Source organism: Cnephaeus nilssonii, assembly GCF_951640355.1.
Source record: "Cnephaeus nilssonii genome assembly, chromosome: 11".
Classification (NCBI taxonomy): Eukaryota; Metazoa; Chordata; class Mammalia; order Chiroptera; family Vespertilionidae; genus Cnephaeus; species Cnephaeus nilssonii.
Genome location: NC_137082.1, coordinates 5,506,572 through 5,533,211, shown reverse-complemented (window position 1 = coordinate 5,533,211; position 26,640 = coordinate 5,506,572). Strand labels below are relative to the sequence as shown.

The following is a 26,640-nucleotide window of genomic DNA, read 5'->3' as shown; positions in this document are numbered from 1 at the left end:
CAACCAAGGTACATGCCCTTGACCGGAATCGAACCTGGGACCCTTGAGTCCGCAGGCCGACGCTCTATCCACCGAGCCAAACCGGTTTTGGCTGCGTATAATTTTTGATTCCCCCCAAAACCTAACTGCTAATAGCCTACTTTTGACCGGAAGCCTTGCCCTTGCTGATACATACTTTGTATGTCATATGTATTATAGACTCTGTTCTTACAATAATGTAAGCTAGAGAGAAAAACATGCTATGAAGAAAATCATGAGGAAAAGAAAATACATTTACAGTATCCATTGCAACATTCACATGTAAGTGGGTGTACCCATGTTCAAGGGGCAGCCATAGTTCTAACAGCTCATGATGGAAACCAGCATCTGGTCTTCATCTCGTGAGAAGCGGACATTTAGCACTGTTTCTTCTGTATTATCCTCTATATTTCTGAACAACATGGCTGTTCAAAAATATAGAAGTGTTGACTTTTCACTTTTAGATATTTATCCATTGTTGTCCTCCTAAGGAAGACAAGGGTCTAGCTCTAAGAACCTTTTTCTCCACCCCATTGAAAGCACACTGTCCTTTCCTCTGCCTCTCAGAGGTGTTTTTTGGCCATGTCAGTATCCTTTTGCATGATCAAGATTCCCTAAAGTATTGTTCACAGCTATGTATGTCCTATGATACATTCCCCTTTTATACATATCCATTTCCCCCCTAGGGTTGCTAAATATCAGTCTTTTTTTGCATTGTTTCTTATGGATCTATCATAAATTCAGCCCTAGACCCTGACAGAGTGGAAATCTCTTGAGTACATTCACACTTCAGCAAATCTGTGATTTTCATGTTTTTCCTTAGAAAGGTCATTCTGGAGCTCTGCATTCTCTTGTAGACTCATTGCTCTCTGGACCTTTCATTCACTCTCATTTTGGGAACTCCCTTCTTTGTTCTCTTCTGGGTCAATCCCCTGTTTTCTGGATCTCTGGCTTCATTTTGTTTTACTACCTCATTCTGGTGGAACACATCCTTTAGCAGGTTTCTGAGAAAGGGGTGTGTGGGGGGCAATTTTTCTGAGAACTTGACATATCTGGTCCTCCCACCAGGTGCATAGTTGTATTAGGTATAAAAATATAAAAATCAAGGTTAGAAGTCAGTCTGAGAATTTTGAAAGCATCATTCACTGACTGTCAGCTTCCAGAGTTGCCCTTAAGAAATCTAATGACATTTTAATTCCTGATTCTTTTAAAAAGAAATTTCTAGAGGAAATTCTTCAGCTTTAATTTTCAACTTTCTTTTGATTTTCTTCTATTATATTTATAATTTATAATTTGCAAGGATTCTTTCCTTTCTAGTTACTATTATTTGTTTACTAGAGGCTTGGTGCCTGAATTCATGCACCAGTGTGGTCCCTCGACCTGGCCTGTGGGATTGGGCTGAAACCGGCTCTCTGACATCCCCCAAGGGGTCCCAGATTGTGAGAGGGTTCATGCCATGCCAAGGGAACCCGCTGGCATGATTGGGGCTGGGAGGGGTGCAGGAGGTTAGCCAGCCGGGGAAGGACCACGGGAGGGCTCCAGGGCGTGTCTGGCCCATCTTGCTCAGTCCTGATCAGCCAGACCCCATCAGCAAGCTAACCTATTGGTCGGAGCGTTTGCCCCCTGGTTGTCAGTGCATGTCATAGTGAGCAGTTGAGCGGCCTTAGCATATCATTAGCATATTACGCTTTGATTGGTTGAACGGACGACCAGACACTTAGCATATTAGGCTTTTATTATATAGGACGGCAACCTGGTCTTGGTAGTTATATAATATTTTCTTTTCACTGAAGAAATTGTAGTTCCTGCCCAGCTGGCATGGCTCAGTGGTTGAGTGTTGACTTATGAACCAGAAGGTCATGGTTCGATTCCCAGTCAGGGTACATGCCAAGGTTGTGGGCTCGATCCCCAGTGTGGGGTGTGCAGGAGGCAGCCAATCAATGATTCTCTCTCATCATTGATGTTTCTCTCTCTCTCTCCCTCTCCCTTCCTCTCTGAAGTCAATAAAGAATTGTAGTTCTTGTGTTATTCTATAAGTTCTTCTTTGTTGTTCTCTAAGAGGGACTGAAAAATTGTTGTGGTCTTTAAAAGGTTACCATTCTTTTCACTGAGAATAGTATAGTTATTGTTGCTCTATTGCTTGCATTATCTTCTACCTACTAAGCACTTTGGACTAGGTTGGTGTCTTTATCATTTTGGAGGCTTTCCTCCAATGCCTGTGACCTTGAATGTCCTTATGTAGAGTGAAGCACTAGCAAGCTGATGGGCACCTGCACAGGTGGAGATGGGATAGGAATGGTGGGTTTCTATAACACACCTCCTAAGGACTTTCAGTATCTGTAGTTGGTCTACCTGGGGCTCGTTTCTCTACAGAAGAATCTTGGCCGCCATCTCTCAAGGACAAGGCGGCCATGCACCCTCACTTTTATGTGTAGGGTTTTCTTCACTACCTCTACTTTCAGCTTGAGCCTTGCCCTGGAACAGTTTCCTAGTCCAGAGATCCCCTGGTTAAATTTCTGGTTTCTTACAGGGGCTAGAGACAGGGTTTGGGGTAAAATTACTATTGTATACTTTGAACGAGTCCTCCTATTTTCTGCCTCCCTGCTCTTCTGTGGTTCAGGGGCCTGGGCTGCCAATCCCTGGGCCATTGGGGAATGAGTGGACCTGCCTCAAGCTCTGCCTCTCAACCAGCACTTTTTTTCTGCTTTCTGTGATCTGCTGTCAATGATACGTTGTCCATCAGCTTTCCAGATTCCAGAATTTTGTTGACATCTCTTGTTGACTATGTTCTCTTCTTCTTTTGTGTTTATCCATATGATTTGTGCCTTTTTAGTATGTTCCTGCAATTTAATGAGACTTCAGAAGGAAGGAGAGGTAAAGTACTAGTATATGTTCCATTGGCCACTTTAGCCAGAAGTGTGGAATCTTCCTCCTCAGGCACCCCGTTCAATACCTGCCACATGTTGGTGTTCCGTTCATATACGTGGGTCTTATTCAACTGGCACGTGGATTTCAACAGAAGTAATGACCACTTTTGTTTTTGCTCCTGTGGAATTAAAAATTACCAAATAGCCGAAACCGGTTTGGCTCAGTGAATAGAGCGTCAGCCTGCGGACTCAAGAGTCCCAGGTTCGATTCCGGTCAAGGGCATGTACCTTGGTTGCGGGCACATCCCCAGTAGGGGGTGTGCAAGAGGCAGCTGATCGATGTTTCTCTCTCATCAATGTTTCTAACTCTCTATCCCTCTCTCTTCCTCTCTGTAAAAAATCAATAAAATATATATTTTTTAAAAATTACCAAATATAGGAATAAGAATAGTAGGTTATTAATCCCTGGGAGATAAATACTATGTCACTGGGAAAAGTCCCATACTCACTGGGAGGTTCTCTGTGTAAAGCCTTCCTCTTAGGACACATCGTGGATTCCTCTTGAATCTGTTACTAGTGATGGGCCTTCCAGGTGCTGGGGCTGGATGGCTCCCAGAATCACCAGGTTGAGGCCCAGGGTCTCCCAGTCTCCCCCACATCACAGGTTCGAGAAACCCGAGATGGACCCTTGGGGGTCCCGCATCAGGCTCTGTGGTCTGTTCTAGGACGGCAGTTGGCCCAATGCCCTTCCTGAAGAGCCTGGCTAGCAGAACATAGGCACCCTCCAGCTCCTAGCTCTGAGTTCTGTTCTGCCCATCTTATTAAAAAAATAAAAGTAAGGAAGATAGAAACATCAACATTCCAAGCCAGTATTTAGAGTATGTGGTTGTCACCTTGATGCCCGAATTCTGAGCCTCCAACCAGTACCCGGCATTTATTCATTCAGCCAGTGTTTGCTGAGCTCCTATTATGTGCCAGCCACACACTGGGGGTACAGTGGGGAACAAGACAGACATGGCCACTGCCCAGAACTCGTTCTAGAGGAGAGAGGCCGATGAGGAAACAGGAAAGGAACGAAGAGGGACTTTCACTGACAAGTGCTGTGGGGTGAAGATCAAAGGGGTGGGAAGGGGCTGAGTGGGGGTGGCTGGCAGAGCTTCCAGGAAGAGGCAGAGCCCATGCAAAGGCCTGGGAGGGCCCAGGAAGTATTAGGAGTAGCAGGGAGCCCCCTGGCTGGGGTGGAGGGTGGAGGTGGGAGGGGGTCAGAGGAGGGTCTGTCTGAAAGCTAGGTTATTCCTTGAGTGTGAAGGCAGGTAATTTACTCCTGTCCTCACTTCCACCTAATGGGTCCTGTGTGTGACAGGAACCCGGCTCTCAGTCACTAAGCTCGCCAGCAGACTGGAGGTGGCCTTGCTACCCAGGGTCAGCCCGGAGGTGGGTAGGCCTCTCCCCGCAGGGCTGCACTAGTGGCCCTGAGGCGGCCCTGACTCGGTCCCTGTGGGAAGCCGCTGCCCCTCCCTGCAGCTCCATCCTGTCTGAGTCACCCACCCCAGGAGACCAGGGCGCAGTGGCAGGGTCCCCGTCACGCCACCGCCAGCCGCTCTCGGCACCGCTGGGAGATTAAACACATTCGCTTAGAAAAAGCAAAGAAATAACTTCTTTTGATAACCAGCATCTGTTAGTTAATGGGCCTCTGAGAGCTGTATACAATTTAAACTTTTTATTAAAAAGAAAAAAAAAAAGCTCATTTACTCTCCTGGGAGCTTACGCTGTGAAATTATCAGCTGCTCGGCTTTTTCCTTTTAAACGTGACTGAACATACAATGGAGAACATTAATTTTGTTTTGTTTTGTTCTGAACGAGAACTGTGGGTTTTACTTTCCTCTCTTTTGATTAAAGTCATCTCGGCTTGTATGTGGGGGAGCCAGACTCACGGTGGGGAGCCAAGAGAGGCCCCTGAGCCCCCAAACCCACGCTCCTTATTTCAGCCCTGAGCCTGGAGCGGCCTCCAGCTGTGTTGTTTTCTACCGGCACCCCTGGCTTCGGAACCAAGAAGCCCCGGAGGGGAGGGGCCTGGGTCCAGGTGGCTGGGCCAGGAACCTTCTCTTCCTCAGCACGGCCTCCCAGTTGGGTGGCTCACGCCACGTCCCGCAAAGCAGCCCTGAATCACTTCCCCCAAATACAGTCCAGGAATCCCACCCCTGTCAAGGGACTTGAACCCCCAATGCCAGGCCAGAGGAGGCCCAGCTGCTGGTGGCCTCGGCCAGCCCCTTTCTCCCGAGCCTGACATGGGCAAGAAGCAGTCACACCTCACCCACACTGTCGGGCCGCCTGCCAGGGATGCTGTACCTGTGGCAGCAGTGACCTCCTCACAGGTTTCAGTGCGGATTAACTGGCGCACTGAGCTGCCACTGAGTGCCAGGCACTGCCGGACCTGCTCGGAAAGGTCGCAGTGCCGGACTCAGTCCTTCCCTTTGACATTTGTGGCAGAGGACCCAGAGCCAGTAAGCATGACACAAAGCAACAGGGTGATGGATGGGTAGAAGACAAGGGAGGGGAGGAGGGTGCTCTCTGGGGATGCTGGTGGTGGGTGTCACCTGAGGAAGTGACATGTGGTCTCAGGCTTGAATGAGAAGAAAGAGCCAAGCTTATAAGGATCTGGGGGAAGAGGTGTTAGGCAGAGGCAATGGCACGTGCAAAGGCCCTGTGGCGGGGAACAGCTTGCTGTGATCAAGAGGAAGAAGGAACGCAGGTGCAACCTGAGTGGGGAGGCAGGTGGGACTGCGCAGACAACGGTGAGCAAGAAGTTGGGGTTTCTTCCGAGTGTCCTGGAAGCTCTAGAGCTTTAACCAGGGCTGGCCATAGTGCGGCCTCGAGGTGCAGAACAGCCAGCCAGCGATGGCCACCACTGGTCTCATCCTCTTTCCGGAAGACACTTCATTTCTCTAGGATCATAATCCCCTTGGTTGATTTTAATAACTGGTGAGAACATTTTTCAGACTGTTTAATTTTATTAAAAGATTCAAATTTGATGATAAATGGTGGCATGTTTGCCTCAAGCGTTAGACACAGGACTCACTCAGCCGTGGACACGTTAGCGCCACCCACCCTCCTCCCCACGAGGGCCCCCCCTGCCTCTCGATGCAGTCTGAGACCACAAATAATTACTTCTTGTGCTTTAGTAAACATGCCAGGCACACTCGTCACTCTCTGAGACCCACAGACAATATGAACTTGGTGGTGTGTGGGGTTTTTTTGAAGAAGAATGGGTAGATAAGTTAGAGCAATTTCAGCAGGCTGATTGAACCCCACACAATCTAACGGAAGGACAGGGCTTCCTTCTGAAAGCGTCATTAGCCTCACAGACAATTGTTGTTCGAGATCCGTGACAAGAGCCAGAGATAGGAATCGGGTGGAGGAAGGAGGGGGTGCTTCGTCCGCACCGAGTCCCGGAAACCCTTGCGCCCACCAGGATGCCAGTTAATGTCACAGTGTACAGACGCGGCCCTGGGCCACAGGCAGGCCTGGAGAGGCAAGCCTGTGCCCACCTGGGCGGCAGCCTCCGAGCAGAGCGCAGGGGCGCAGTAGCGTCTCCTCCATGTCTCCACGCAGCCGCTACCTGCCCTCTCCCTGGGGCGGTCCCGGAGACACATTCGGGTTTGTTTTCTCCCTCCTTGTCCGTGAGGCACAGGGAATCTTGAAAACAGAGAACACCTGTGCAGGGCTAATTACAGAGCGCGTGGTAATGCCGATATCATTAGTATTAATTACTTTCCCAAGGCTGGGCACACCGCTTTCCTCCGAAGACCTGTTCCCGGCAGCCAGCCCAGCATGGTGGGGGCAAGGGCCGCCGCATTCCTGGGCTCAGCTGGAACACGCTCGTGCGCCGGAGGCTGCGTTTACCCCCACGCGTGGACCGCTGGCGGCCTGCCTGGCAGAGCACGGGCAGGTGCACACAGACGCCCCCAGTCGGGATTCGGGGAAGCTGAGTTTCCCCAGAGACCAGCCTTCTGCCAGAGAGCCGAAACCGAGAGCCTGAGCGGCATCTGTAATTCACGGTCTGAGTGTGTATTGCTAACTGCGGATTAATGATCTTGAAGGAAACTCCCTCGCACGGGCAGACCCTCACCCCATTGCACAGAATCCCAAGGGCACAGGGAATAAGGGGGGGGCTCTGTGGTCCAGTCCCTGGTGCAGGTCCTCGAACTGCCCACGGAGGGTGGGAGCCAGTGTTCAAAACTCCAAGCAATGGACATCGCCGCGAGGCCCAGGCTCGTGGTCACAGTCGCTAACCCCCCGCAGTGTGCGCTCCACAGGGGCTGCTGCATGCAGGGGCTGAGCCACCAAGACGCAGGCTGAGCTGACAGTGGCAGGGCTGCCACCTGTCTGTGACGGAGAACAGGGCAGGAGGCCTTCCTCACAGGTAGGTGGGGGGTCTGCGCTGGGCTGGAGGCCCCGGGGACAGCTGGTGTCCCGATCTCATAGCCGCTGGAGGAAGGCCAGCCCGAGAATTAGGAGCAGAAAGGGGAGAGGGGCCACTGGAGGACAGCACCCCCCACTGGCGAGGGGCTTCTGCAGCAGAGGCCCATGCTGGGGGGGCTTGGAGAAGTCCCGGGCCGCCCCGTTACAGAGCACCAGGGGTGCTTGGTAAGACGTGGGGCGCTTCTCGGGGGTGTCCGGACTCGAACCGTCAGTGGGCCTTTGTCCGATGAAGAGCAGGCTTTGCCCGAGGGGGTCTTGCTCCACCTTGAAAAGCTCATATTCCACATGCGGGAGCCTGATGCCCAGAGGCAGGCACCCATTGGTGGCTGTGACATCCCGTTCCGATCCCAGGGACCAGGCCCCTGGACCCCCGCAGCTGCTCGGCTCTGAGGCATTGAGCATGGCCGTGGTGACCTGGTCCATGGGGGTCACACGAGCTTCTGTGACCTGGAACACCAGCTCGGTACCACCGAGGACCTTGGCGGATGGCGTGCCCCTGGTGTAGCGGCCGGCCGCGTAGACAGTGAAGGTGGGCTGCTGGCAGGCGGGGTCTGAGAAGTGATGGTAGTACCCTTCCCAGGAGCGGCTGTGCCCGTGGAAGGTGAAGAGCCTGGTGAGGAAGAGCACGGCGGGGCGCACCTCGCACCCGGGGCTGACCCACTGGCCGCCCAGGTGCAGGGGCAGGGCCACTGGGGCAGGCAGCACGGGAGGATGGTGCTCGTCGGAGCGGGCAATGAGGCTGCAGGCCGGGCAGGGGTGAGCATGGTGCTGAAAGAGACACACAAAAGGCAGTGATTGTCCCAGCTGGAGAAGTCAGGGTGCACTCGGGGATGGTGTGCCATGGGGCCTGCCCAGTGGTCACCCATCACTCTCCACTTCCAGCCTCCAACTCAGTAGCTACTGAGCTCTTCTTGGACCCTCTGGGCCTTTGCACCTGCTGTCCCTTCTACCTGGGATCCCCCAGAACATAGCTTGATCGGCTCCCCGTCCTCTAGGACTCAGATCAAAGAGGGGCCTTGGGGAGACCTTTCCTGACCACCATGCCTAGGCATCCTCAGGGCCTTTCTAGTGCTCAGAGACCTGTCATTCCCCCCTCCCTTCTTTCCACCCTCCCCTTCATTAGATCGTAAGCTCTAGAAAGCCGGGACTGTCTCTGTGGCTGCTCTGTCCCCAGGGCCTGGCACAGTTCCTGGTCACAGCAGGAACAAATTTGCTGAGTGATGAAGGAATGGATGGATGGATGGATGAATGGATGAGAAATGGAATGGAGGTGCCCTCTGTCCTGGGATTTGACAGAAGTTGTTCTTTCCCACCCCTGCCTGCTTGGTCCTAAAATTCGGCCGTGAAGGTTTATTGTAGTTTCCTTGCCAAGGAGACTCTCTACCCTTTCATGCTTCTAGGTGCCCCTGAGGGCCAGGAACTGTGCTAAGCATGTCTCAGGCAACGGTTACATGTTAGAGTAGCAGAAGCCGAAACCCAGTGGACCAGGCGGCCCGCCAAGGGTGTGGCAGAGATGCATTGAACCCTGTCGGTCAGACGCCATCCTCTTTCTATGCAGAAAGCCTCATGCCCCTCCCAGGAGTCTGGGTCTCCATGACCCGGTGGAGAAGAGAGACTGTCTCCAGAAATTTCACCTTGGAAGGTGAGCAGGCACCAAGGATGGGAATACGCCTGCCTGCCGAGCCCATCGCTTGGAGCCCGTGCTGAGGAGATGGCTGGGACATTGCAAAGACGCACAACAGAGACGTCACTGGGGTGTCATTTACAGTAGGGACAGCCGGCCACCCCGCGGTGTCAGGTGCAGCCACAGCTCTCCGTAACCCGGGCTGTGAGTTTCCTCTCGCGTTGGCCTTATTTACAGTTTCCCTGCCTTACGGAGCCTCTGGAGCTGGGTTTACAGGGAACACGCCGACAACAACCAGACGCTAAACCGAATTGCGAGGGAGTAGTCAGTCTTGTTGTTTTTTTAAAGGTAGCTGCTGCCCAGAGTTTAGTCCCGAGCATCGTTCTGAAAGGTGAATCTGCTCGGCACAGCCACTTGGGACTAGCGCACACCTGCGTTTGCAGGGTGGGCAAGGGCAAGGGCTTCTTGGGGACCCAGCTGGGAAGTCAGCTTCTTGTCTTCTTCTTCTTCTTGCAAAAACAAGAGATTTTCACAGATTGCTCCTGGGTGACTTTCGTGCCAAACAAGTGGTGTCTGGGAGTGCTGGTTTGGAAAGAAAATATTGGATGATGGGAAATATTTTTCTTCTTTTTTGGATGACCACATTATAAGCTTATTATTTATTTCTACAGTAAATCTAAACTTGCCTTGATTTCCATAATGTAGAAAAGTAATTGGTTTTGATTTGGGGGGTTTTGACTCAGAGTATTTGAAGGTGCTTTGAAATATTAGTAAATGATGGCAAACCGGTTTGTGCTGGGTAGCTAGTGGAGGGAGGGCATGGCAGTGCGGCTGGTGAGAGCCCGCTCTAACTTTGGCCTTTCCCCCGAATCCTGGCTGTTGTCATGCTGGTGTGTGTCCCCAGAACATAAGGCATTACAGCAACGTGATCCCAGGGCCGCTCTTCTCCCCAGAAGGGAGCTGCCTTTTGCAGACAGGACACTGGGGATGCTGGCTGCTAATTTGGGGCAAGCGTTTTTCTGCGGAGCCGAAGCCGGTGGAGACCCTGGCGCCCTTATAAGGGGAGGGGAGAAAAGGCCCGTTCTTCCCTGATGCTCTTCAAGGGGCTGAAGGAAGGGACCCGCCTGTCAGTCTCCCTGGCGTCATTTGGCCGAGGCCCGGTTGCCTGTGTTCATAAACAAGCCTCCAGCCAGCAGAATGCGCGGATGCAGGAGCCAGGCTCGTCCTGGTTCAAGCCTGTTACATAAAGTTATTTCTCAAACAGCACATAGGGCTTCTAATTAACCCCAGAGGGGACACCAGGCTTGGATGCTCTTGGTTGAGTGCTGGCTGATTGATTAGGATTCTATATCCAGGCAATGAGTTTGGGGATCAAATTGGTTTGAAATTAACTTCTAAAAATGTTCATGTTTACCATCTGGTTGGGTCGTGGGCAAGGCTTGGGCCCCAGAGAGCACAAGGTCACGACTGATCCGTTACTTAGGGACATACAGTATATGCAGCATCTTCTTTGAAATCTTCTTCCTTTTTTCCGGAGAGGGGCCATTTCATCTAATGTCCGTGCATCTGGTGCTCCTCATCTCGGCAAACGTCCTGGTGCTCTGCCTCTGTCATATTGCAGGCGGCACCGGCCACACGGGCTGGTCAGGCAGCAGAGGGCCGGAGGCTGTCCGGAGCCCAGCCTGGGAAGACATGAAAGTGTCCTTCTTGGCACCAGGGGTCCGTCCTCTGTGTGCAGGGTTTCCCTAATGAGGTGGTGGGCTCCGGTCGTGACCCCGCCAGTGCCTTCTCCGAGGAAGGAGTAATGCCAGACCGTCCAGAACAGTGGTCGGCAAACTCATTAGTCAACAGAGCCAAATATCAACAGTACAACGATTGAAATTTCTTTTGAGAGCCAATTTTTTTAAACTTAAAACTTCTTCTAACGCCACTTCTTCAAAATAGACTCGCCCAAGCCGTGGTATTTTGTGGAAGAGCCACACTCAAGGGGCTAAAGAGCTGCATGTGGCTCGAGAGCCTCAGTTTAACCGACCACGGGTCTAGAACATCAGCTGCCAAAAAGGGAATACTTTTGAGGTTAGGAAAGAACTCAGGCTGGTTTTCAGATTATGAGAATGTCTGGTGCTTTCTTCTTTGCTCCCCAAATCCTGCCTGGGGAGAAGAGGGGTGGGCTCAGCCCCAGGCCCCCACCTTGGGGTGCTCCCAGGGGTAAGAAGTTGCCCCACCTGTTTTCATTCCTGGAGTGTCTAGTACACAGTAGACACTTAATACTTGCTGAATGATGTGACAGTTGCCTACGGGCTCAAAGAGCACTTGACAGGGACACCTGACCTCATCCGTCCCTCCATCTACTTTTGAAGGATGTTCCTTGGGTGCCAAGTTCAGACATTCTCAACCTGGAGCCCTAACCTTGACTTCCTTTTTACTAACCTCTAACTCAGTGGTTTTCAACCAGTGTGCCGAGGCACCCTGGTGTGTTGACAAAATTTAAAACATGCAACACCTGACTATTTAGTCGGGGGTACTGACTTTTTTTCCCTTAGATTGTCAACAGCCAACACAACAATAGCTGTTAGGTGTCAATGAGTCAAAATTATACCAATTTTTTTCTCAGATCAACAAAAAATATCTTTTTTGATGTGCTGCGGAATTTTAGCAATTAATTTATGTGCTATGAGATGAGAAGATTGAAAATCGCTGCTTTGATTGATAAAAGTTAACGTTTCTTCTCACTGTGAATGTAGACAGCAAACCCCTGCAGCTTCCAGAACCTCTGACTTTGTTGCCTGCCTCATTTTAACATTAGTAAGGATCCTGGAAACTATTTACACTCATCACTACTTTGAAATGAAGGGAGAGTAAAGACTTCCTGTGGCCCACAGACCGGGGCAGGGAAGCGTGAAGGCCCTGGGCAGGAGCAGATCAGGCAGGGCCTGCTGGGCTGTGGCTCCGAGCTTGCCCTCCCAGGGTCCACACTCACCAGGGCGCTCTGCAGCGGGCGCTGGTAGCCGGTGGGCCGGTAGTGCCACCTCTCTGCCCAGTTGGTGTGGATGTCCCCCAGGTACAGCTCCTCCACCAGCCGGGGCCTGGCCCGGGGCTGCGGCTGCAGGCGGCGCTGCACTCGGACCAGGCTGAGCTCGTGCATGGTGAAGCCCAGGGCGGCCGTGCAGTCCCGCTCGGCCCGGGCGCTCAGCAGCTCGTACAGGGCCCCTGACCCCCAGGCCTGGGCAGGGGGCAGCTGCTGTGCACAGTCATGGCTGGCCTGGGTCCGGTTGAGGCGCCTGGTGATGTCCAGCAGGGCGTGGCGGCTGTGGAAGACGATTCCCACCTTGTGCAAGCGGTAGTCGGCCTCAGTGGCGCCACGGGTGACCCAGGAGGCCCGGCGTAGGCGGACCTTGCCCTTGATGACCAGGGAGTGGGCAGGCTCCTGGCAGAGGGGGTCCTTGTAGTAGAACTGGTAGGCTCGGAAGAGGCGGCTGGGGAAGAAGGTGTAGGAACGGGTGAGGAACTCGGGCCCAGGTCGCACCTCGCAGCTGTGGGGTGGGAGAGACGTGGTGGGCAGAGCAGTGAGAACCTGCACCTGAGCCCCTTTCTGGGTGGGTCCCGCCCCAAAGCCCCCATTGCAGACTTAGCTCAGGCTGTTGGGCCTCTACAGCCTCCGTTTCTCTGAGTGATCTTAGTGAGTCCCACTCGGGGGGCCGGGCCCTCCACTCAATGCCTGTGCTTTGGCAGAAGCCCTCTCTCCCCTTCCATTCAATCCTATCACCTCCTTCAGGTGACACCATCCCTCGGGGCCCCCAGGGTCCCGGGGCCCCAGGGAAGTGCACAGGCCTTGCCGCTGGGAGACCTGCTTTCACCCACTCTGGGCCTCACCGGGAATGTGAGCCAGGATGAGGCCCAGCTCCTGTGTCTGTGATGGGGAGGCATCAGACCCACAGTCACGGTCTCCGGACAAGTCCAGCACGACAGCCAGACCGGAGGGGTGCTCACCCTCAGGACCTCTGTGCTGAGAGTTCTGGAGGCAGTGCCCTGCCTGTTCTCTCTGCGCTGGATTCCTGGCACCTGGCCCCGAGCCCAGGACCCAGGATCTTCCTTGGGTCCGGGCTGCGGGACCGTGATGAGCATGGATGGAGGCGCTCAGATCCTGTCTCTCCTCGGCAAGACTGGCCTCCCCACCAAGTTTTACCCATGCCTGTGCCAGGCTGTGGACCTAGCCGAGGTCAGCAGACATTAAAGGTTCAGATCATGCATATCATTGCTTTTCTGGGTGGTCTCTATGGCAACTACTCAAGGTTATGGTTGTAGAGCTAAAGCGGCCAGAAGCCTATGCAAGTGGGGACATGGCCGTGTGCCAATAAAACCCTATAAACACTGGTGTGGGCTTGCCCTAGCCCCCAGGCCCCAGGCCCTATTCTGCTGGTGGTGAGGATGCGCACGGGGTGGGCTTGGTGCTAAGAAATGCTAAGTGACTCCAGGACTCATGTCACACCTGGGCTGGGACTCTCCCCCCAAGGGCTCAGTGGGGTGCGTGGTGGATGAGTCAGGGAGAAGAGCAGGCAGGTGCCCCCTCCCGGTGTTCCTCGGACCAGGGGCCGCTGCCCACCCGGGGCTCAGCCTGCCCGACCGCGCTAAGCAGAGGTGCTGCTGGAGCCAGTGTGTCTTTAACGCAGCCGCCCTTCCTCCCAGAGAGAGCAGGCCGGAGCCTCCGCGGGCAGCGGACCTAGTGAGAACTCAATTATGCCGTTTGGTTTTCATTGACTTTCTTTTCACAGTTCCCTCCCACTTATGGCAGTGGCTCTGCTCCCCATATCCAGGACGATACTGCGCTTCCCTTAAAAACAGAGGACACGGAGCGGCTGCTCACTGTGATCCCGTCCCTCAGCGCAGCTGTAAGGATAAAGGAATCTGTGTAAGTGACCAAGGCAGGGCGGGGCAAAGGGAAAGTATAAGGAAAGTGCCAGGAGAGTTAAACACGAAGAAGGACGCTCACACGCCGAGGTGGCCTCAGCCCTCTCCTCACCCGTGCCTCAGACAAGGCCAGGGAGGGGACGGTTTGCCTAAGGGCTAGCAGCAGGTCACACTGGACATCTCGGTCTCTGCACTAAGACTGTCTGGGACGTACAGAGGGGAGCTTTCTAGGAAGAAGGTTCTAGAAGTTTCTAGAAGCACTGTTCCAGAATGCAATTGGCCCCAGGGCAGGAGCAGCCAGCAGGCAGTCCCTACCCTTCCTGAGCCCCAGTTCTGTCTCAGAGTGACCCCGGCCAGTGGTGCCTGGGTCCCCCCGGACTGTGGAGTTGGCTGAGAGCCTGGGAATGCATCCAAAGGGGCTTTGCTGAGCTCCAGGTCCTCCCTCCACCCAGAGCGATAGCAGATGTTTGGCATCTCGCTTCTCGCTGACCTCAGAAGGTGCATGGAGGACACAGAGAGCCCATCCAGTCCCTGCTCCTAGAATGGGACTGGCTGGAAGGGGCTGGCGGGAGAGGAAGTGATGTGCTAGGAGTGGAGGAGGCCACTGCCTCCCTTCTCTTCATCCCCGCATCAAGAGGGAGGACCCCACAAATGAGGGCAGAGCACAAAGCCCATTGCCCCAGAGAGCAACAGTGCCTGAAGTGGCAGGCCAGCCTGCAAGGTTAGAGAGAGAATTAGACAGGCAAGCAAGACATCTGAGCCCTCTCTAACCCACCACTTCCTGCCTCAGGACCTTTGCACCAGCTGTTCCCTCTGCCTGTCTCTTCCCCTGGCTCTCTGGATGGCTGACTCCTCTTCTTTCAGCTTTCAATGGAATGGCACCACCTCCGAGAAGCCTTCCCTGACCACTCTCACAAAAACCCTCCCAGGTCACTCACTATTACATCCTTGTTTTATTTCCTTCATTGCAGAGCTTAGCACCACCTCGAGATTGTGTTACTTATTTCTGTGTTCACATGCTTAGAGCGTGTCCCACTCTGTACTAGTTCATTCTAGGCACTCATTAAGTATTTGTATAGTAAGTGTTTGATGTGTTCAATAGGTGGATTTCGTCCAGTTGCTGCTTGTGGCTGGGGCATGAAGCCCAACATGGCGCCTGCCTTCCAGGCTCCCTCTGTGGTGGTGGTGGGATGGTGGATAAAGCTTTATGCCACAGGTAGCAGGCCTCTTAGACAATAGGACAGCGAGGCTCAGAGAGGAGAGTCTCCCAGCTCAAGGGCCTGAGGTCAAGGTGACATGGATCTTACCCAGTGGAGATCCAGGGTCCCTCGAGGCGTGGAGGCAGCAGTGCGGTGACCGGAGCTCTGCTGGTCAGGGGCTGCTGGCAGCGCGGCTCCCAGCGCAGATGGCCACCCCCTGCTCTCCTAGCCGCCTCTGCGGCATGGGCTGCAAAGCAGACAGACCCAGGGTTAGGGTTCCGGCTCTGCCCAGGTGCTCCACCTGCCCCAGCTGCCCTCCCACCCCAACCTCCACCTCTGTCCCTCCCGGGCATCCAGCTCCCCCTTAGGCTACCCCAGGCCCCGAGACAATGATGGGGTGCCTAGAATCAGCCTCTCGACTCATCTCCTGGTTGTGACCACCGTGGAACCCAAGCCTCCTGCAGGGAGACTGTCCAGATTCCCAGTCACTGTGCTGAGCCCGACTCCCGCAGCCCAGACCCTGCGCAGACTCGCCTGCTGTGGCTGGGCACGGCCGGGGACCTGAGGGCCTGCACTCCCGGACGATGGCACTGTCCGCCGCGGCATGGGACTGCCACCCCTCCACCAAGGAGCCCAGGTCCCGCTTGACCTCTGCCGTGTGGAGCAGAACTGTGCCTGCCCCTCGAGGCCCCTCACGCACGGACCTGCCTCGACCAGGCCTCGTGCTGTCTGTCTCCACCTCTGTGGGCCCCAGGCCAGCACCCAGCACGTGTGTGGTGGGTGCTGGGGCCGACGCCCATGCCCACAGAGGTGGGGTGGAACCGGAGGCCTCTGGGGGGAGGATGGGTGTGAACAGTGGGGCGGGGGCCTCAGGCCCTTCTGAGTGACCCCCAGATGTGCTCATCCTGTGGAAACCAGCCAGGTCTGGCCGTGGGACTGCTCATTCTCTTCCAGGAGCTGCTTGGAGGCGAGAGCCCGGGGCCTTCAGCTGCTGAAGAGCAGTGATCCCGCCAGAAACCGTCATCTCTCCTCCAAGCCTGGCCTTGACACAGCCCAGATGGCGGGATGCTGTGGGAAGCCTGGCAGCAAGCGGTGTCCAAATATTACAGCAGCGGCGATGCTCCGGGCGATTGCCCCGGACCGCTGGCGCTGCTTCTGCAAAGGGCTTTCCAAGGTCCTCTTCCCACCCAGCCTGTGGCCACAGTGGGTCAGGGGCTCCGGGGCCTGGCGGAGATGTCGGCCAGCGGGGGGGGGGGGGGGGGGGGGGCAGGCCCTGGCGGGAGGCTGGGGCCAAGTGAAGCAACAAATGAAGGATGTGTTCTGTCCCCTTCCCCGTCTCACGTTCACAGCTTCTCATCGGGGTCAGGAATGGCAGCAGGGCCAGGGGTGGGGGCTGTGGAAACCTGGGGACCACACCGCCCCTTCGCAGGGCACCTGGTGTCCCCACATGGACCTGAGGGCCGTGGTTGCCGGCGGCCTCTCAGGAAAATGAGGCAGAGTGGAACCCTCACTTCCCTGGAGGTTGGGAGTCTCATCCGGAGACTCTCGGGGTCCCCAGTGGTTGGTTGAGAAAGCTGGAGCAGCAAGAACGGTGGTGACGATGACAGTAACCGTGGCGCCTATTAACTGAGTGTCGTCGCATCTGATTTTATACATTATCTGCCCTTTCCAACAACCGAGGACACGGGCGTCAGCCTTAGCTTCCTTCTCAGCAAAATGGCTTAGCTTGCCTGGGGCGCATGGGCTGCCCAGCTGTGACAGAGCCAGGGTTCAAGCCAGGTGGTCAGACTCCGGCCCAGCATCTTCACTGCTGCTCATCTTGCATGGCAGGCAACGGGGAGTGGTTGTTTTCAAGACTTTGTGGGATGCAGGGTGCTCCACAGGCAGTTGCTGAATGAATGAATGAGTGAACGAATGAATGAGTGAAGGAAGGAAGGAAGGAATGAGTGAATGATTGAATGATGGAATGAGTGAATGAATGAATGAATGAGCAAATGATGAGTGAAGGAATGAATGAGAATGCGGTGCAGGCCTAGGTCCCTGCTACCTTCCTGGTTTATCCTACCACTGATTTATTGGTTTTAATCGGCCAAGTAGAAGGGAAAACCTATAGCCAGCGGCCAGGACAGTGGGGTCCCCACATGGACCCGGGGGCACAGGGCTCCCGAGAGCTCTCAGGGCCCCTGTGCTGGGCGATTACATACCAAGGGGAGTCTTGAATGGGAGGAGCCTGTGGTGGTTCTGCATTAACTGGGACACAGAGAAATTTGCGGGGATGGAGCCAAGACATTGTGGTGGGTGGGCATTACAGACGGGCCAGGCTCTGGAATAACTGTGTGGGGAGTCCTGAGCCGGATGCACGCGCCTCAGCGCCAGCAGCTCGCACCTTCCGTCTGGGGAACTGGGCCCCGTGTTCAGTTCTGCGGGTGGTGTGAGCACCACTGTGCCAGCGAGGCCCTCCCCGGGTTGATTTGGGGAAGGGATGTGAGCGAAGGGCAGCAAAGGGCCCGAAGGGTCCGAGAGTTTGCCGCTGAGCTCGCGTCTCAGCACAATGGCCGGTGGCTCTGAGGGTGGCTCTGAGGATGGCTCTGAGGGTGGCTCTGAGGATGGCTCTGAGGATGGCTCTGAGGATGGCTCTGAGGGTGGCTCTGAGGATGGCTCTGAGGGTGGCTCTGAGGATGGCTCTGAGGGTGGCTCTGAGGATGGCTCTGAGGGTGGCTCTGAGGGTGGCTCTGAGGGTGGCTCTGAGGGTGGCTCTGAGGATGGCTCTGAGGGTGGCTCTGAGGATGGCTCTGAGGGTGGCTCTGAGGGTGGCTCTGAGGATGGCTCTGAGGATGGCTCTGAGGGTGGCTCTGAGGATGGCTCTGAGGATGGCTCTGAGGGTGGCTCTGAGGATGGCTCTGAGGGTGGCTCTGAGGGTGGCTCTGAGGGTGGCTCTGAGGGTGGCTCTGAGGATGGCTCTGAGGGTGGCTCTGAGGGTGGCTCTGAGGGTGGCTCTGAGGGTGGCTCTGAGGATGGCTCTGAGGGTGGCTCTGAGGGTGGCTCTGAGGGTGGCTCTGTTCCCACAGGCTCCGCTTCTCCAGGAAATGTTTTCTGTTCCTAAGGAAGCGCCGTCCCCCGGCCCCTCTCGGAAGGCACGGCCCTGGCTCCTCAGGGAGCGTGCTGCCGAAGTGGTTTACTTCGTCTTGTTTTTCTGTGAGAAATTAGGATTCAATTAAGTCGGGAGATGATGTGATCCGATGAAGTCTCCCTGCATTCAGAACATGCACACACAAAATAGAAAACACAGCCGGAGGGGCAGGGGGTGGGGAGGCCGGAGAGGCACAGGGGGGTCGACGCTGATGGAAGGAGACTTCACTTGGGGTGGTGAACACACTATAGTGCGCAGAGGATTATCATAGAACTGTACACCTGAAACCTATACAGTTTTATTAACCAATGTCACCCCAATAAATTCAATTACACACACACACACACACACACACACACACACACACACACACACACACACACAGAGCTTTGTGGAAACACCCGAGCGAACATGACATCTCCCCTCAACCGTGAACTGTCCACGTCAAGGTTGCAAACATTAAATTAGCTGACTCGAAATGAATACATGAAATTCTCTCAGCTGCAGCTTTTGAGGGAGTCTTTGATTTTCTTGTCTTCGCTGTCTCTTCTTCCTTTCTCTCCCCTAGAAAAGTCTTAACTAAAGAAGCGGCGGCTGCAAGCAGATGGTGCTGGGGGCAGGCTGTACAACTTTTCGCAGGGACCTGATAGACTGAATTAAACGCATGGGCCAAATTGATTTTTATCAACCATGGATTTTTAATTAACAGTGGTGTCCACTTACTGCCATCCATTATTTACTGTTTACCCACTAATTAAAAATTACGCTGCTTTTGCACTCATAAGAGCAGGGACATTTGAAATTAGATAGCATCGTTCAAATCACCTGCAGAATTAAATCCAGAGCGCCCAATTGCTCAGACCAGGCTGCTGGGGTTTAAATGCCATCCACTCTAGCATGGTGTGTTATTGTGAGTCCGGAGCCAGGAACAGGCTTCCCCACATGGAACCTGCCTGGGGCCGTGAAGGGGATGGACTTGCTAAACCTCTGCTGAGGCCCTTGGCCTGGATTGTCTCAGATCAGCTGCCATGTCTGCATCATGGTGGGGAGTCTCCCAGCTTCCCGGGGAGGTGGCCTGTCAATGCAGGGATGCCTGTTGCCAAGTGCCTGCCGTTGCTAGGGACCAACAGCTGTAATTTGCACAACCACCGCTGATGGAGATTCTGTCAGTGCCCCCATTTTGCAGATGAGGAGACTGAGGTTCAATGGGTTGGAGGGCCTTGGCTGGTGTCCCTCTATCCCAATTCAAAAATAAATCTTGGCCTGGCCGGTGTGGCTCAGTGGTTGAGCATCGACTAATGCACCAAGAGGTCACCAGTTCGATTCCCGGTCAGGGCACATGCCCGGGTTGCGGCCCGATCCCCGGTGAGGGCCATGCATGAGGCAGCTGGTTGTTTCTATCTCTCTCTCTCTCCCTCACCCTTCCTCTCCTCTAAAATCAATAAAAGGTAAAACATATTTAAAAATAACTCTTGGTAAAATATGCCTAACATAAAATTCACCCTTTTAGCCATTTTAGCATGTACAAGGAAAACTCAGTGACATTTAGGACGTTCACCATCACCCCTGTCTCATCCCATCTCAGAACGTTTTCATCACCCCAGAAAGGAACCCCAAACTCACTAGGAGTCACTCTGCATCCCTCTCCTCTCAGACCCCGGCAACCACAGACCCGCTCCTCTGTGGCCCTGCCCCTCGGCACTTGTCCAGGAGCGGGATAGGAAACGCGCCCTTTTCTGATCTGATCTTCATAACACCTGTCAGGTGGGTGCGGTCCTTCTCATTTCACAGAGGAGAGTGGAGGCCTAGAGAGGTTTCTCACTCAGCCCCACCATCCGTGTTTTTTCCCAAAGAAAATGAAAAGTGTAGGTCTGACTTCACCGGAGGAGGGTGGGGAGGCGGCCTGGGGTGTGAAGCCGAGCAGACGGAGAAATGGCAGATCTTCACACACCTTTTTCTCGGCTGTAGGGGGTGGGCAAAAAGCAAAAGCAGAGCACTGTCTTTCTCTCTTAATTGGCGGGTCCGAGGTTCCGGGAGGTGTGCCGGTGAGTTAGGTGCAGGGGAGCGCCTTCATCCCCGTGCCGCATTGCTTTTAGAGGGTGTGAAAAGGCAGCCACAGCCCGTGGCCAGCTGTGCTCTCGCCACGCTCCGAGGACAGGGCTGAGCTTTGGGAGGGGGTGGGTCTGACCTTGACTGTGAAATGTTAAGTCACACTTGCAGCGAATATTATTTAGTAAGTAAAGGTGAGTGGTGAATGGCCTGAGGGGGCCTAGAATGCAGAGGGGCAGGCGGGAGGAACTGGCACCAAGTCACGTCACCTCGCGGCTGCCAGGCCTGGGTTCGCGGTAACAGAGCACCCAGACTGGGTGACTGAGCACACAGGTCCGAGACCAGGCGTTTGAAATCAAGGTGTGGCCGGCCAGGCTCCCTCCCCAGGCTGACTGGGAGGCTCCTTCCCGCCTCTGTGGCTTCTGGTGGCCCCAGGTGGCCCTTGGCTAGTGGCCACGTCACTCCAGTCTCTGCCTCCATGGCCACATGGCCGTCTTTCCTCTCTGTCTCCAGATCGCCTTCTCTTTTCCCTGTGGAGACCCCAGCCCCCACATCGGTATGACCTCATCCGAGTGTGATGACCTCTGCAAAACCCTCTTTCCCAGTCAGGCCACACTCAGAGGTGCCAGGTGTAGGATTTGAATGTGTCTTTTGGGGACACACTTCAACGCAGGGCCATCCAAAGCCCAGCCCTACCCCCCAACCCCCAGCCACCCCTGTGCATTCATTCCCTCACCCACACGGACAGTCTACAAGGCGTCATCTCCGGGGCGCACAGTGGCAGCTTGACCCGATGCTGGAGATGTTAATTTCGAGCACTTTCGCAAGGAGATGTCTGTTAGTTCTCTCCACTGTTTAATCACCACTTTTCTCTTTATAAGTAAGAACTATCTTATGGGGATATATTTAGCAATAAAGTAGGTATCTTGTTTTTTTATTATACTCCCCACCCCTAATTTTAGTATCTATTGATGTCCATTGATGATTCTTGCTTCCAAACATTATTCCTATGGTGTTTTCCAAATGTCCATTCTCTAGACCTGTCATTCTTTCTGAATTTATTGGTTGGAACTGTGCCATAAGGGAGCACGGTCCCATGTCCCCACTCATCTCTTTAGTCAGTTATTTGTACTAGTCTGAGCTCACAGATTATTATTTCACTTTACAGGTTACAGTCTGTTGCCATCATTATTATTTTGTGGCTCAAATTGTCCCCAATTTGGACATTGGGAGTTTCTGCAGCTCAGCTCCTGTTCTTTGCACATGCGCTTATCATTTTCTGTAGCACTTCCTCAATTTCTGGTGCCAGAGGGTCTTCCAGGCTCATTCTGGACTTTCTCTGCCCCAGCCCTGGAACCAGCCATATCCTCCAGAGTCCTGGTTCTTTTCCTGGAGAAAGGTGTTTAGAAACCAAGATCTGGGTGCTAGTGTGCTCACCGCTATTGAGGCGTCTCTCTGGGCTCTTCCGATTTCTCCCTCCCAACCTCCCCTTCTTTCTTCCTCCCTTCCTTCTTCTTTCCTTCCTTTCTCTTACTGCTCCCCCTACTAGTTTGCCGACTCCACGAGAACAGGTGCCATCTCTCTTGCTCATTGCTGATGCCCCAGCACCTGGTACACTCCTAATGTATGCTCAGTAAATATTTGTTGTGTTAAAATGTGGACAACACTTAGAACAGCACTTTCACATAGCGCGATATGCTAGTTATAATTCTAGTTATCATTCCTACTTGTAATTGAATGAGTGAATGAATGAATGAATGAATGACTTGTGCTTTACCAAACCAATGCACATGACTCCCTTGTTGACACTCCCGCACTCCTTGGGAGTTCCCCTCCTAAACATCGGCTGGCGATGTCCATTGGGAAAGGAATGGCTTGAAATGGAAGGGGAGAGAGAAGGCTCGCAGCTGTGAGATCGCTAAGAATCTGGCTGAGGTGGAAGGTGGGCAAAAAGGCAGCTCCTAGCGGGCTGGGGCTCAGGCAGATCCAGGCAGGTCGAGAGGAAGGAGAAGTTGATGGAGGGAGATGGAGGTGTGAGCCTCAGATCCTGCTGAGAGCTTCCAGTATGGGGTGATCCAGAATTGGTGCTTTGCTTTAAGGCCTCTGTTGACCCTGGTAACCTGCTCCAGCCAAACCGAGAGCCTGGGGTGGTGTTATACCCGCAGGGAAGGCTCCTGCATCCACAGCACACAGCTCAGGAGAAACCAGCTCTGTGAGGCACCAATGTAAGCCTTCTGCGTGACGTTGCATTTCCTAGTAGCCACATTTTTTTTAAAAAAAGCTAAAACTTGGTGAAGTTAATTTTAATGATGTTGTATCCAGCCCCAAATATTATAGTTCAACATGTATTAAATATGAAAACTAATGAAATACTTTATATGTTTTTTTTATACGAGTCTTTGAAATGTATTTCCACTTACAGCCCAACTCAATGTAGACTGGCCGCAGCGCAGGGGCTGGGGGGCCGCGTGTGGCTGGGGCCTGAGCGGTGGGTGCCACGTCGCGGGTGCCGTCCTGGAGGCCTCCACACCGGCTTCTGAAGGCCGCTGGCAGTGTTTTCGGGAGAGAAGGCGTGATGCAGTGAGTGAGGCTCTGCGCTCTCATCCCCAGCGTTAGCCCAAGCAGCCCCTACCCTTTGCTCCGGTTTGTATATCAGGATCCTAATTAAGATCTACTTTGGAAAAAAAGAGAGTGTTCTCTTGGTTAAAAAAAAAAAAATCTGAAACCCTCTGGTTTATTTCAAAATCCTCAGCTTGAGGTAATTCACCGAGAACGTTTGGACATGGAACCTTGTGCACATTTTAAGTAAAAAGTAACCTAAAAAGTAACCTGTGGACCAGAAGCGGCTGCCTCACACACGGCGACGTGGGGCGTGGTGGCCCGCGCGGCGCCCGCCAGCCAGCCTCGGAGGCCAGCGCGGAGGTGGCAGCTGTCACCACGCTGCTCCAGCGAAAGATGAGCTTTCCGGGGAAGTCGTTGCACCACAGGCACGCAGACTGTCCCTTCCAGCTCCCCCGAGAGGGCCGCAGATGGGCACGCCGTGACAGTGCCAGCAAATCACAGACCCACCAAGACCAACTCGGAATCCTAAGGAGCCTGAGCTTCCCCTCTGGTGTGACCGCGGCTCTGCACTCTGCCCACGTGGCCCTCTGGCCACACCGGCATCTCCTCGTCCATGTCATCGGAGGGTCTTTGTGTTCCAGGCCACGGGTGGGGAATGGGCTTTGCGTTGTGTGCTCTAGAGAAAGTACATTCCACGGCGGCGTGCCGGGACTCTCCAACGTGCTCTTTCCGGTGAGCTCGGGAGTCGAAAGTTGCCCCAAGGAATCCGGGGCCTGGCTGCCTGGAAAAGCAGGGTGAGAGGCAGGGGCATCAGGTAGCGACGTGGGCCTGTGGGAAGGCTAGTGAAGAGACGTGGTTTCTTTGTCACTGCTGCTCCCTTGCTCCACGACCTGTCCCAGGCCGGGCTGGACCCAGGGGTCGGTGGCAAAGGTGGGCCCTGCTTAGTGCCACCCGGAGAAGGCGATTCTTTTATGTTTGCATTTTCCAAATTGAAAACCTTTTTTTCAAGGGGAGCAGCTGGCCATGTAGACATCTCCGCACAGCCCGTGCTGAGCATTTCCTGCTGAGGGAGGAGGAAGCATTCAGCTCACAGAATGGGAAAGGAATGGGGGGCTTGGGAAGAGGGTCTGGCCCACCAGGCCGGCTCATCAGCCAGGGGTTTTTTTTGCTTGTTTGTTAAGGAATGTTCCAGCACAAATCTGTTCACTCAAAACTCTCCCCGGGCCCCACGATAGTGCTAATTACGCCTCATTCTGGCTGGGCCTTCCACCCAGATGAAAACTGGGAAATTCCAGCCAAAGACCAGCTGTTTTCGAACAGCCGGGGCACCAGGGTGATTGATGGGAGGTTTTCCCTTCCACCCAGATGTTCTGGTGTCTTGGAGACAAGGCCTTGTTAGCTCAACTTTAGCTCCTGTGTTCCCAGATCTGCACGTTGGCCCTTATATCTTCATATTTTTTACCAAATTTGGTCAATGCTCTCCACTGATATGTTCCATCCGGTGCTCTGAGGAGTGGAGCGTGGGGGAGTCGGGCCTGGATGGATGGAGCATGAGCTTTCCAGTGATTTTGGACATACCTGGGTCTCTCTAGGGGAGCAGTTACCAGTCAGTATTTGCTAAACAGAACATGTGTCTAGAATTCTCCCATTGGATTGAATCCTATTCACTCTCTTGGCAGAAGACTGAAGCTTTCATTGTTATATAGAACAGGAGTTTGGCAAGATAATCACAAGTTTTGACACATTCAATAAGAAAGAAGGCGCTGTGTGACTGGTGATGGCTCCTGGAAGAGGGATCTCGAGGCACATCGAGGAGCTTAACTCTCTATGGGGCCGTGGGAGCTAGTTCTCCACCAGATCTCCCTCGGAAGGGCCAAGAACCTTTTGTCCCGAAGAGCTATTTCGGTTTCGAGGAGAGGAGGATGGAGACTGGTGGTGGCCCTTGAGTGCCTTTGGGTCTGAGAAGTGCCCAGAGGTGTCGGGCTCACGGGAACAGCGTTGGGGCAGGACACCACTTATGGGGCTGTTCTGGGGAGGCTCCACAAGGGGGACCTCTTGAGCTTTGGTTGGGGTGGTTAGGCACTGGGGCGAAACCCAGCACCACCTCCTCCTGCCTCAGCCTCCAGCCCAGGGCCTCCAGCTCTCTCCATCCACCCTGACTTCGGCCAATTGGGAACCCACGGAAGGCGGGTCTGGGGCCCATGCTCGCCTCCACGTGGAATGGCTGTTTCCACCCCCACAGAGAATGTCTTTGGAGACTCAAGGGCGAGGGTAATGAGGTCGCCCAGCCTTGCCTCCTTTCAAGGGAGTTTGCAACACAGAACAAACACTCCGACTGGAACCACAAGAAAGGGCATCTGGGGAGCTTCATAAACAAAAACAAAACGCCTCGGCTCCTCGGGCCTCTCCCCAAAGACGCTAGAGGGGCCTCGGGTCAGCCTCTACAGGAAACACGGAGATTTTAAATGCAAGGAAATTATTGTAATTTAACAAATCAATTTTTCCTACACTGTGTTGAGATTAAGTTTGTGGTCTCTCTCATACATTCAAAATAAGGAATTTCCCCGGAGTGCAATTTTGTGGGAAAACCGACATCATGTTTCGAAAAAACCCATTTTGTTAGGAGTCACCAGATTTTATTTTAAGAGAAATGGTAATATTTAATTATGGCATTATTTTACCGTCTAGAAAATTAATGTGCTTTCAGAGTTTCCGGAGAAAGGCTGGCCGTAAGTCCGGAACCCTGTTTTTAAATTACCATACAAATAGAATCCCAAAGACGCAAATATTGGCTTAAGTGTTGCAGACAAGGTGCAGGAAAACGCGCCGGCTTCCTAAATGTTAAATAAACAGGCTTGTAATTCTTGCCTCTCCAGCGACCCTGGACCCGCGCTCCCGTCCAGGGAGAGCGAACACAGCTCGGGCAGCGCAGTGCAGGCTGGGTGACCCCTGAGGATTAGGCACCGGCTTCCTTTCACCATCCCAATAATAGCCCACGCCGACTTCCAACAAGCCGCGGGTAGGTGTTGGGATTGCCCCACCTTACAGACCAGGAAGCAGAGTCTGAGCGTGCCCAGCTCCTGCCCCTCGAGTGGGCAGGTGGAGAGGCCCAAACTCCAGGGCAAGTCTGTGACCTGGAGACTCCAGGCTCCTGCACACACAGCCTGGCCGGTGCCGGGACGTGGGCTGAGCACCTACTGTGCACCTGCCCCTGGGGTGGCAGACATGCTGCCGCAAGGGCTCCGATCTGAATCTGAGGGGCACGGTGGAGCCCGGATTGTGCTGCCGCCGCTGGTCCATTTGCTGGAGGGACAGGCAAGGAGGGGCTCGCTGCCTCTTGAGTCTCACAGGCGATGAGCTGCTTGACAGGTGGAAGAGAGCCGAGATGGGTCCTCACCCGCGGAGGCTGCGAAGCTGGCAGGGAGGTGTGAAGAGCAGCCAGCCGGGAGGCATAATGAGTCCTGTGCTGAGGGCACCGAGGGTTGTCGTGGGGAGGGCTGGAGAGGCAGGGAGCCGCGGGAGGCCTGCGAGCCACTTCGGGGTCTGGAGTGTTCTTCAAACAGAGGAAGCCGTGCGGGGTGGGGTGGGGGCGACAGCCAGTGGCCCTCGGAAAGGCTGTGCTTTCCAAAGGGCACCGTGCCGGCCTGGTGCTGCTGCCATGGCCCCAGGGGCACATGCTGGCCGCTCACGGTAGGTTGAGTACACGTTTGTTCTGACTCAGTTCGATAACGGACACATTAAGCCTGGATCTTGTTAGCACAAGGCTGATGCATACAGGGACAGGTTATTTTTAAAATAAGT

The 26,640-nt window shown here is 54.1% G+C and overlaps 1 protein-coding gene across 3 annotated transcripts in view; it reads right to left on the bottom strand.

Moving 5' to 3' along the window:
* Nucleotides 1–6,026: 6,026 nt before the first annotated feature.
* APCDD1L (APC down-regulated 1 like) overlaps nt 6,027–26,640 on the bottom strand; it is a 50,491-nt gene continuing 29,877 nt past the window's right edge. The window contains exons 2-4 of one of the 3 annotated variants that reach the window (XM_079783446.1): nt 15,207–15,345; nt 11,972–12,524; nt 6,027–8,135 (exon numbers count right to left, since the gene is read on the bottom strand). In XM_079783446.1, the coding sequence (XP_079639572.1) occupies nt 7,365–8,135; nt 11,972–12,524; nt 15,207–15,345 (1,463 nt within the window). In that variant the 3' untranslated portion in view covers nt 6,027–7,364. Of the gene's footprint in view, nt 8,136–11,971; nt 12,525–15,206; nt 15,617–26,640 lie in introns of those variants that run through there. The other 2 variants (XM_079783445.1, XM_079783447.1) reach the window with 2 other exon arrangements.